At 50.2% G+C, this 12373-nt stretch overlaps 1 protein-coding gene across 1 annotated transcript; it reads right to left on the bottom strand.

Moving 5' to 3' along the window:
• Positions 1 to 5758: 5758 nt before the first annotated feature.
• Positions 5759 to 6910, bottom strand: LOC124678361 (myb-related protein Zm1-like). The gene is made up of 3 exons (XM_047214263.1): positions 6772 to 6910; positions 6559 to 6688; positions 5759 to 6467 (listed from the first exon to the last, which is right to left on the bottom strand). The coding sequence occupies exons 1-3, from the start codon at positions 6908 to 6910 to the stop codon at positions 5759 to 5761; spliced, it is 978 nt and encodes a 325-aa protein (XP_047070219.1).
• Between the last annotated feature and the right edge of the window lie 5463 nt (positions 6911 to 12373).

Raw genomic sequence — 12373 nt, 5'->3', positions numbered from 1 at the left:
AGATACATATGGTTTTTCTAAATTTATTCAATAAAATACGGACAAAGAGCATACATCAAAATATCTAAATCCACTACGCAACACCTACAAACCCAACAGTGGGTGAAGATCGTGTCGACATGGCCTTATGCCTAGAAAACAGTGAAATCCCCCATCAACTAGGAGCCAGGAACATGTACGCCGACACACCCCCTAAGCGAAATGGGTGCGCTCATCTGGTGTAGCTAACTCTTAGCGAGTACCTCATGTACACTCTATATAAGCCATCACCTCCATCGAACCGCCTAAAAATATTGAGAGAAAAGATTCACACAAACTTCGTTGTTCCTATCGTCAACGCCACCACGACGCTAGACAGTGCCACCTTGTTGCATGTGTCCACCGTCACATGCTCGCAATAGAGACCCCGCTCCACCATGCTGCCGAGACTTATCATCGTAGACGGTATATGCCACTCCACTTTGGTCCCCACGTGCAAGGCACGCGAACACCGCCGCCTAGCCACCAAAGCCATCCACTTCTACGTCCAACCGATGTATGTCTCAAAAGATGATGCCCCCATGGGGATGACGACACATACATCGCCATCAACTGATCAAGGAAACCCCACAACGCCTCCAACATAGACCACGCCACCCATTGGCTCCATCGTCGATGATGGCCTCCCCCGGATCTGAGGCTTCCCTCGGAATCACTAGAGCGAGAGGTGGCCCTACCTTGGCCTCCTACAAGGAATATGACACCCACGGGCGTCGCCATTGATGGAGGCATCCTCACCCACTTCAACAGTTAGACCATCGTATCCTCCTCACCTTGGACCGCCACACCCCATAGGCCAAGCAATCCGGCGACAGGAAACCGCCGCGAGGCGGAACCAGCACCACCATTGATCGGATCCCTTTGCATCGATGAGGAAGACACAAACAATGAAGGAGGTCATCTCGCTATGCGTCGGGCACCATTGCCACACACGTGCGCCATACTAAGGCGCCTGATCGAGATCCCTCGCCATCCTCCCCTCGCAGACGCCGCCATCCTCCCCTCGCTCGGGCTTTGCTTGACTGGGATCTGGTGGTGGCGGGAGCTAACGGCTAACCATAAATCACCCGGGTGGGTGGGAGGGAGAACGGAATTTTCTCATGTTTTCCCCTTTTCCCCTATTCTCCGATTATTCTCTCACTAGTGAAAAGACCTTGTACCTGATTTTAATATGTATATCCTTTCACTGACTACTGAAAAATGTCTCTAAAAAATACTACATGAAAATAAATGCGACTAAAATAGATCGTGCCATTGGTAAGTTTGTTTTCTTGAGACCCGTCCATTTTATTTATTTTCTTGCAGGGTGTGTTTTTCTTTGTCTTTTGTCTCCTTATTATTGGCGTCGGCTAGGTTGTGGCGATGATGGCGCATTGGAATATGATCTCTTTGGCCTCTTCATACCCCGTGGGCGTCTATTTCAGCGTCAACCAAGGGCCGGTGAGAGTTCCTTAATTTGTGCCGTCAGATTGTTTCATTTTTTAAATAATTGGTTGGTATTAGCGCAGCTATTCGACAATTTCTTTCGTTGTGAAGGGTTCTAAGTATGTGCTAGGTGAGCTGCTGCCACAACCGATATTCTTTCAGCGACTACTAGATATCGTTGTTTGCGACAAGTGATTATTGCAGTTTTTGAAGTCTTGTACTAAAAACCAACCTGTCATTGGATGATTATGAGGGCAGTGGTACCTCCTAGCACATCAGGGTTTAAATCTCAGTTTTTGAAGTCTTGTACATAAAAACCAACCTGTCATTAGTGTCTCATAAAGATGTAATATTATTGTTCTTCAGTAGGAGGCGACGTTCTAAGGCTTTCATCCGGGTTGGAGTTTCGGCCTTATGTTGGTCTATATGGAGGGCGAGGAATGATATTATTTTTAACAAAAAAAACAATCTTTTCATTTTTTGCAGGTTATCCGTATGGTGGCACATTGGATTCAGTTGTGGGCTCTACTGTCACCGGAGGGACAGCGGGATGCTATGGCTACTGGATGCACACGGCTCTAGACGGCACTCATGATATCTTGTGCCAGGCTGGTTGGCGGCACAATAGGCGGCTACATTGATGTGTAGTCTAATTTTGCTTTGATTCTTTCGCTGGTTAATTCTTGTATCAATCCTGGGTGATGCTTGAGATGTAATAAACTTTGTACTACTTGTGACTCTCTTAATAAAAGGCCGTGTGCATCATCATGATGCAGAAGCCGGGGTTTTAATCTCCATTTTGAAAGAAAAAAAGGAGGCGACGTTCTCGTCGATAGCGAGGCACCTATGGTGACTTCGTCAATCTCAAGACCCGTCGGATCAAGTCTTCGACGCAGTCTCTCGGAGATGCTCATAGGTGTGTAGGGTGTGCGTGTCTGCCTTCATGGGGGTGAGTGTGTGCGTGTATGTGTGAATGTCTTTGATTGTAATGTGTTTCGCAAAAAAAAGTCCTGTACATCAGCCACGTTTGCACGTGTCCCTATCTCAACTTCCCCGTGTGATGAACAAAACAAAGGAAGAAGAAGGCGTATGATTTTTGATGTAATTTTTTTTGTTGGTCATTCAGTGTCTTGTTGTATGCCGTATATATAGTTTTATTTCATTGATAGGTTTTAAATATAAGATGCTCTTCGAGTGTCTTTTCTAAATAAATTCTTTTGTTTTGTGTAATATTTAACCAGATAGTCAAGATTTCTTTAGGAGTAACTGTCTGTTAAAAATACTTCTCCCGTTCTCTAATAGTAGTATAAGATTTTCTCACAAGGTATAGTGATGATTCTTTTGTTTCTATAATGCAAATGGGTAGTATTCTTCTAGTTCTCTTACCTGCGCACCTCAAGTCCAAGAGTCCCCTACTCAACCATTCGCCGGTACCTGCGTACCTTACTTGGATCTCATCTCAGGTTAGGTAACCTACCTCCATGTCATCTTCTCCGATGATGTCAGGCCCTAGTAAATCAATCATTCAACTAGCTCACTCTCTATGACACGACAACAAACAAATATACACTTGCAAAAGGCTGAATCGGAGAAGTAGAAAACATGAGCAGCGAATGAGAAAGGTGAAGGAGACAGGCATACTAACATACATCAGATTGTCAAAAGCACCAAAAGTTAGTGGCATATATGCACATAGTCTAAAAGCCAGAATCCAGCGGATTGGCCGCGCCGAAATGGTAGTAGGAATTCGATGATAGAACGCTTGCATCACGGTGACGGCACGCACGGGTGCACATACTTCCTACTCTTTTTTTTTAACCAATACTTCCTACTCTCTAGTTTCTCCGTTCCAAAATATGTTGAACATAAGAGCATCTCCAACGGTGGTCCCGATAACGGTTCTGATAGCATTTTAGGGACCGGCAGTGAAAATGTGTTCATACTGGTGTGCCCTAAACGACGTCGGCGCTTTTTCGAGTCCAATAAAAGCGCTGGCAACCCCGTGTCGGCGCCTTGGCGAAGGGCGCAAATCGGGCGCGCCGGCGCCTCGCGGAACAACGGTTTTCGCGGGTGGGGGTGCCTTGTCAGCGAGAGGACGCGACGGTTCGCATCGGAAACGGCGCGGGGAGGTTGGTCGTCGGCGTTAATGACCTCCCGTGTGGAAACCCAAGCGGCGAGGGCGGCGACTGGCCACGCGGCATCCACCTACCTTACCCACGCGCCTTCAATGCGCGTCCGCCGCCTCCCTTAAAACCCCAGCAGCGCGCACTTCTCTCTGTTCCCCGCCTTCCAACCCTAGCCGCCGCCGTCCAACCGCCGCGCAAACCTCCCACGCACCCCACCGATGATGGCGCAGAACGACGAGGCCAGCGGCAGCGGCGGCGTGGTCCGCTCGTTGCAGCTCGGCCTCGACGAGGCCGACGTACTGTACTGGCACCGCATCCCCGTGCCAGTACTGTACAAACAACCGCACGGCTGGCACGTCTCCAACGGCGGCTTCGTCGTGCCACCGTCGCCACCGCTAGGACCACAGACACGGGCCCTCGCCAGGGAACGGCGGAGCCTGATGACGCTGGAGGTGAGGAACTTGCCGGACATCCCAGCCGACAAACCGGCTTGGGCACGGCGTTTCGAAGACGAGCATGCCATCGAGCTCGCGCGGGCGACCGACTGCTCGCGCAGCCGTTTCAACACCGTCGGCCGCCATGCCTGGTGGTACGGCCGCGACATCGACACCACACTTCGTCAGTACGGCTTCCGCCATCGCGTCCGCGGGCGACAGGCAACGGGACATGCTGTACTTCCTGCAGGCGGCGTGCATGGCGCCGGCGGCGCCGACTCTGCAGAGGGCGCAGGAAAGGACTGCGGCGTTCGGAATCCCGCGCATCGGAACGTCGTCTGCCGTCGCTCACACGCGCTCGGCCGTGCCCACACCTCCTTCCGGAGGCGTCGTCATCCGCGACGAGGCGAGGCACGCGTCCTCTGCTCCGGCCCGTCGGACGACGGGGCCGGGCCACTGCCCCCGCGTCAAGGAGGAGGACGCCGCGGCCTCGCCACCACTTCCGCCGGCGAAGAAGAAATGGTGGGAGAAGGAGGCGCAGGCGGCCCTCCGTGGTGACGACAACGAGGAGGAATTCCCCGGCCTAAAGTTCATGCTCTGCCGCTCCGTCGACGAGGACTACCGGCATATTACGCTCGACCCACGGTAGGCGGCCGTGTGGTCCGCCAGGGACCATGGCGCCAACTTCGTCGACCTCATCGGACCATCGGAGCTGCCGGCACCAAAGGAGGAGAAGGCTGATGAGGAGGAGGCCGACGAGGACGATAGCTAGTCCTTCAGGGCATCCAGCGACGACGTCGACGACCTGGACTTCAGCGCCTTCGACTCCCGGCGCCGCTAGATCTTTTTTAGTTTAAATTCGCGTTAAATTTGTACAAATTTCGTTCGAACTTCGTACGATTATTGTTTTCAAAATTTTATTTTAATTTCAAAATCTATCAGGGCCGCCGGTTTGTTGGCGCCAATGTGGGAGCTGCATCCCCAAATAGAGGATGCAGTGCCGGTGCCCCCCATACGGCAGTGCCGGCGCCCCTGCCGACCCCTATTTGAGGGCCGCCGGTGGAGATGCTCTAATTTTTAGTCAAAGTCAAATTTTACAGTGATTAACCATATATTAAAAAAATATTAATCTTCGCAATATCTAGTGCATACAACATGAACATATATTTCATGATGGTTCTCATAACATAGGTTTTATATTACAAATGTTGACACTTTTTCATATATGTTTGATCAAATTTTATCTCTGACTAAATGTTATATGCAACATAATTTAGTTTGGAGAAAGCAACATACACACATACACATGGTTATTAGTCGTTGATGTCTACCAATCGCAAAGTGAGGTTAAGTTACATTCCAGGCTAACTTAATTAGCACCGGAAATCTTGACTCCTTTGTGGTGTCATTTGCCACACCTTTGCTGCTGCCCAACACCCTGACACACTAGCTCCTCCCCAAGAATTATTTTAAGCAACCTTTTTTCTTGTGTGTGTGCTCTATGTGCATCCTAGCCTAACTATCTCTCCTTTTTGTGTAGTCTTCGTACACAGGGATTTTTCATACGTGTGTATTGAACTAGCATTGATCAGCTGTAGCCGTTCGATCGCGTTGTTTGATTTCTATACTAAGGATCGAACGGCTGGAGTGGCCTCATAAATCCATCGTGATATCCGAGGTGAGAACAGCATAGGCTTCAGGTTCCAGGGACGACGTGCCGGCGACGGGGCCAGCTTAGAAGTAGCACGACAGTGGGCCGTCCACGCTGGCAGAGGGCGGGCCCACGAGACCCGAAAGGGCTTGGTACTGGTAGTCCTCGACGGGCCCCCACAGGCCCAGCTCCCGCTCCAGGTCTTCCAACCACCATTCCTTCCCGTCGTCGGCCGTGGCGGCACCCGCCTCTGTTCCGTCGCCGTGGCACGGCGCCGCATTCCTCCACGGGACCTGAGCCGCTTCCACGCAGGCGCCGGCGCCACCGTCGCCGTCCATGATGTTCCAGAGCTCCGGCACGATGTCGATCTCCGGCAGATCGAGCAGCTCGACCTCGACGTCGTCCACCACGCACGGCGGGGACGCGGACGAGCAGGACGAGGTCGGCGCCGACATGGCCGGGCAGTGCGTATCAGGCACGGTGTCCAGCAACATGTCGAAGTCGAAGCCGAAGTCCAGCGTGGGGATCTCGATCTTATCGAGCTCTGTTTCTTCCTTGCTCGTGTTGCTCTGCTCGCTCGAGCTGTTTGTTGTCACCGTGGTCGTTGACGAGGAAGGCGACGCTGACGGCACCGGCGAGTTGACGCGAGTGGCCTTCTTCTTGCTCTTGGCCCCGCCAGTCTTCTTCTGCTCGCCGGCGCTGGCCGCCACCCGCTTCTTGAGGTGCGTGTTCCAGACGTTCTTGATCTCGTTGTCCGTCCTCCCCGGCAGGCACGCCGCGATCTTTGACCACCTATACAACAATAGTTCGAATGCAATTGTTAGTTCGCTGAAAAAGAGGCAGCTGATCGAGCCTCAACCTGGGCCTTGCAATTACAACGTACTTGTTGCCGAGCGTGTTGTGCAGCTTGATGAGAGTCTCCTCCTCCTCGGCGGTGAAGTTGCCGCGCTTGAGGTCCGGGCTTAGGTAGTTGATCCACCGGAGCCGGCAGCTCTTTCCGCACCGGAGCAAGCCTGTCAAAACAATTCACAGATATCAGCCGAATTCTTCTTAAGGAAAATTTGCATGAGATAGTACAGATCGAGCCATTAGGTACCTGCTTGCTTGGGCAGGGCTCGCCAGTTAGCGTGGCCGTACTTGTGAATGTAGGCGATAAGGCGCATGTCCTCCTCCGGCGTCCAGGAGCCCTTGTTCAGCCCCACCTTAGCGCAGCAGGGTGCTCGGCCTTTCCCCATGGTGACCGGCCTTCAAAGCCTCCGTCGATCTCTGACGGACCAACAAACAGCTACCTGAGCTCGTTGTCGATGGTCTCTTGTTGTGTTGTTGCTGTTGATACAGTGTCTTCGCTCTCTTGTACCGGACGTGTGCAAGCTGCAACCGAGACACATCCAGGACCGGTCGTATATATAGCACGGGCCGCGCGGTGAAAGATTGAGGCTGGTAGGGACTCGCGTCCGTCGTCTCCCCTGACACCGACGCGCGCGACACCGACCGGTTGACACCGAAGCCAAAGCCATGGCGCCCTGCCCCTTTCCCCACCGCGGCGGACTCTCTAACCGATCATTTGGTACTGCATGGGATCTTGACTCGCATCGGCCCAGCAATTTTTGGTTCGTTTGGTTGTCTAGATCGAGTCGCGTTCTTGCACGAACCACTTCTAAAAGCAGTGTCGGGCCAGGTCCTGGAGTAACTCCCGGTTCGGCAGTTTCTAGCGGTGCAGGCAAATCTTCACGCCCGTTGATGCAAAAGGGAATCTTCGGCGCACGGGCGAGACGAGAATGAAGATGACGGGAGCTGCGGCGCACATCGGCGAAAAGCAAAAAGGGGGCGGGAAGGATTCTATCACCTCCCACCGCGCCCCATGGCCTATTTCTACCCCTTCCTCCACTCTCCCCCCAACTTTCGAGCTCCTCCTCCCGTCGGCAAGTAGGTAAGAGGCGCACGCATCTTCGGTCGGCGACGGTTGCAGCAGCGGTGGCGGCGGCGAGTAGATCTGGCCTACTTCATCTACTTCCTGGTCCAACGCATTTTCACCTCCGGCGATGACTGTAAGCCATCCCTTATCTCCGTACCTCGGTAATGTTTAGATCCAGGTTAGGAGTAGTCAGATCTTGTCTAGGGTTTAGCCTTGTAGCAGGGGTGAGTCCACAATGTGCTCACCTACCATGATCTTGCAAGGGTTTGTGCTATTCACAGTTGCAATGACCTACTTGTCTGATTTAGGATGATTGTTGGTCTAGTTTGTGCTATTCACCGTTGCAATCAACTGCTTGTCTGATTTAGGATATACTACGATGTGTGTAGGAATCCTTCTGTGATGACTTTAGGCAGACGCTTGTCTGCGTTGGGGACTCTCAGATCTCTTCGCAAGTTCCCGATTCACATCCCGCGTATGAGTCCAAGGTGGCGGTCACCCCTCTGCCTGTGTCTGACCTGGTGGCTCAGGTAGCGGCAGAGGTCGCCGCTAGGTTGGCCACCACAAATAAGAACAAGAACCGTAGGAAAGCAGATAGGGCCTTGAATACCGGGCTGGAAAGGAATGCCACCATGAAATGGCTACCATTCATGTCCAGCTTCGTGTTGGAGAAGATGTGCGGCTTGATCTAGAGCGGAGTGAGAACTAACAAAGGATTCAAGGAAGTCCACCTCAATTCTGTGACGAAGGGCCTTTTTAGCACTATGGTGTGTCCATCTGCTCCACTTAGGTGTACAACCACCTGAGGAAGAGGAGCCAGAGGTGGCTCACCATTAGCAGGCTCCGTGATCTAAGCGGTGCTCAGTGGTGCGAGGACACCAAAAGCATCGTCCTTGAGGGTGAGCACTACTGCGGGCACGTCGCGGTGAGAACCTCACTAACTCAGTCCTGCTCACTAACTTTTGTGATCAGCCACGAGCAGAACTAACATCATTGTCCCTTTGCATCGTAGGATCACCCAAAGGACGTGGAGTTCCTGAATGTGCCCATCGCCAAATACGACAAGATGCATACCATCTTCTCCTTCGTTCTCGCCACCGGCAAGTACGCCATGGAATCTAGTGAGTCCCTGGGCTCGGCTGCTGCAAATCCTGCACCTAAGGATGCTGAAACCAAGGAGTCCGACACGGTCAACCTCGATGGGGCACCTGAGAAGGCTACTGACGCCCCTGAGAAGGTGAGCACCGGCAAGAGGAAGAGAGGCGCCTTCGCCGATGACGAGCTGGTGGCCTTCACCAACATGATTGTTGCTGTGAAGGACGTGGCACAGGCCATCAGGAACAACAAGCCCACGGAAATGCACCCTGACCTGTACAATGCGGTCATGGACATGCTTGGCTTCCCCAAGGATGATCTAATGGCCGCCCTCAGCCAACTCTTCGACCACAAGGCCCAGGGTTCCAGCTTCGTCAGCACGATCGAGCCACACCGCATCCTCTGGCTGAGGAACTACCTTGGCAAGTACCACTCAAATGTGTAGTGGTGCCTTCGAGGCGGTGGTTCAGGGATGCATGCATGGAGCTGGTGATGATGATGATATAAATTCTGGAAGTAGGTAGGGATGAAAAACATTTGATGGCCCCCTTTTGTAAGTATGATGAGCTGGTATATACTAACCCCTCAGGTGATGGTGAACTTTGCGGTGTTAGGATGACACCCACTTTTGTTGTGGTGGTAGGACGACACCATGGTAGTGTAGGATGAACTTCTGATCAACTTTTGGAATGATCATGCATGCCCCTGTTAGTTAATCATTTGCTGTCAACACTTGTGTTGTTCTATTGCTCTTTTCTGAATTGCTCTTCATGGTTATGATCGATAACTTCTTATGCCATGCTAGTGATATGTGGTGTTTCGCGGGCGGGTTCGAGGAATCTACAGCTCATGGAGAGTCTGTCAAGATCAGGTCAATGGCTACTCCAACAACAGCTACCGAGGATATATAACATTGGAGGAGGCACAGCAAGATTACCTCACCTTTCTGGAAGAGGAGCTCCCGGATGATCAGGCCATCGATGAGGCAGTGCCATTAGCACAGCTGCGACCGGAGGAAGTACATGCTCTACAAGGAGCACTGTCGGAGGTACGTCCCAGCCGGGTCAAAGATTACAAAATCGCCTTCCTCATCGTGCTGATCGTGAGGATCGTGTTCTTCTGAGTGGTCTCTGATCGTATGTAATATGCCATGGCATGGTAATCCAACCCCTATTTGAATTGTGGTAAGGATATGGAGCTGTGATTTAAGCAACCAAACAGTTGATTCATATTTTCCTGCGTGCAAGATGGACTGGAAATGGACAACCAAACGATGGGGCATGGGTTCCTTCTCCGGCGCACAAAAGGCCGCATAGGCTAACAAACGACCCGGCTTTCATGGCCCATGGCCCGTTGATGTCTACGCACGCTTCTATTCCTGTAGACAGTGTTGGGCCTCCAAGAGCAGAGGTTTGTAGAACAACAGCAAGTTTCCCTTAAGTGAATCACCCAAGGTTTATCGAACTCGGGGAGGTAGAGGTCAAAGATATCCCTCTCAAGCAACCCTGCAATTACGATACAAGAAGTCTCTTGTGTCCCCAACACACCTAATACACTTGTCAGATGTATAGGTGCACTAGTTCGGCGAAGAGATAGTGAAATACAAGTAATATGGATGAATATGAGTGGTAATAACAATCTGAAATAAATATGGCAGCAAGTAAACATGCAATAGAACAGTAAATAAACGGAGATTCGATATTTGGAAATAAGGCCTAGGGATCATACTTTCACTAGTGGACACTCTCAACATTGCAATCATAATTGAATATAAATATAAGCACTTCATCATACTACTCTCTTATTGGATAGAGAACTCAAATTCATTGGGCAAGTGTGCAAAAGCACACCTCAAAGCGTATTCCCAAGTACTAATAAACACCCCACACCGTCACCGTGAGCATTCATAGGAGGTACTAACACACCACAATTCATAAGGGAGTTACACACGGCGCACACACTTTCACCATTACACCGAGGTCACAGTAACCCCAAAGTTCACATAATTAAGCACTTGAATAGCATATGACATCTAGATTACAAGCTCATCATATGGATCTCAATCATGTAAGGAAGCTCATGAGATCATTGTATTGAAGTACATGGGAGAGAGAGATGAACCACATAGCTACCGGTAGAGCCCTAAGCCTCGGGGGAGAACTACTCCCTCCTCATCATGGGAGACAGCGATGGCGATGAAGATGGCGGTGGTGTTGATGGAGATGACTCCGGGGGCGATTCCCCCTCCCGGCAGGGTGCCGGAACAGAGACTTCTGTCCCCCGAAACGGAGTTTCGCGATGGCGGCGGCGTCCCGGAGTCTTTCCGGAGTTTCGTCAATCGGTATCGAAGTTTTAGGTCACGATGGCTTATATGGGCGAAGAGGCGGCGCAAGAGGGGCACCAGGGCGCCCTCCCCACCTGGTGGCGCGGCCAGGCTTGGGCCCGCGCCCAGGTGTGGTGTGGGGCCTCCCTTGCCCGTCTCCGACTCTCCTTCGGTGATCTGGAACCTTCCGGGAAAAATAAGATATTTGGTCTTTGTTTCGTCGAATTCCGAGAATATTGCCCGAACAGCCTTTACGGAACCAAAAACAGCAGAAAACGAGGACGGCACTGTGGCATCTTATTAATAGGTTAGTTTCGGAAAACGCATGAAATCATTATAAAGTGTGAGCAAAACATGTAGGTATTGTCATAAAACTAGCATGGAACATCAGAAATCATAGATACGTTGGAGACGTATCAAGCATCCCCAAACTTAGTTCCTACTCGCCCTCGAGTAGGTAAACGATAACAAGAATAATTTCTGTAGTGACATGCTACTTACATAATCTTGATCATACTATTGCAAAGCATATGAGATGAATGAAGTGATTCAAAGCAATGGTAAAGATAATGACTAAACAACTGAATCATATAGCAAAGACTTTTCATGAATAGTACTTTCAAGACAAGCATCAATAAGACTTGCACAGGAGTTAACTCATAAAGCAATAGATTCAAAGTAAAAGGCATTGAAGCAACACAAAGGATGATTAAGTTTCTGCAATTGCTTTCAACTTGTAACATGTATATCTCATGGATAGTTGTCAACATAAAGCAATATAACAAGTGCAATAGGTGAACATGTAAGAATCAATGCACACAGTTGACACAAGTGTTTGCTTCTAGGATAGAAGGAAGTAGGTAAACTGACTCAACATAAAGTAAAAGAATGGCCCTTCGCAGAGGGAAGCATGGATTACTATTTTTGTGCTAGAGCTTTTCATTTTGAAAACATAGAAACAATTTTGTCAACGGTAGTAATAAATCATATGTGTTATGTATAAGACATCTTATAAGTTGCAAGCCTCATGCATAGATTACCAATAGTGCTCGCACCTTGTCCTAATTAGCTTGGATTTACATGGATTATCATTGCATAACATATGTTTCAACCAAGTGTCACAAAGGGGTACCTCTATGCCGCATGTACAAAGGTCTAAGGAGAAAGTTCGCATTGGATTTCTCGCTTTTGATTATTCTCAATTTAGACATCCATACCGGGACAACATAGACAACAGATAATGGACTCCTCTTTAATGCATAAGCATTCAATAACAAATAATATTCTCATAAGAGATTGAGGATTGATGTCCAAACTGAAACTTCCACCATGATTCATGGCTTTAGTTAGCGGCCCAATGTTCTT

Source organism: Lolium rigidum, chromosome 7 (assembly GCF_022539505.1).
Source record: "Lolium rigidum isolate FL_2022 chromosome 7, APGP_CSIRO_Lrig_0.1, whole genome shotgun sequence".
In the NCBI taxonomy this organism is placed as follows: Eukaryota; Viridiplantae; Streptophyta; class Magnoliopsida; order Poales; family Poaceae; genus Lolium; species Lolium rigidum.
Note: the sequence above shows the minus strand (reverse complement) of the source record. Positions and strands in the feature narration are given on the sequence as shown.

What these genes read in the sequence shown, in the direction of transcription:
- LOC124678361 (XM_047214263.1), bottom strand. Translation starts at nt 6,910, where the DNA reads ATGGGGAAAGGCCGAGCACCCTGCTGCGCTAAGGTGGGGCTGAACAAG. An exon ending in AGCCCTGCCCAAGCAAGCAG is followed by an intron (nt 6,689 to 6,771) that starts GTACCTAATGGC and finishes TTGTTTTGACAG; the next exon opens with GCTTGCTCCGGTGCGGAAAG. An exon ending in CACAACACGCTCGGCAACAA is followed by an intron (nt 6,468 to 6,558) that starts GTACGTTGTAAT and finishes ATTGTTGTATAG; the next exon opens with GTGGTCAAAGATCGCGGCGT.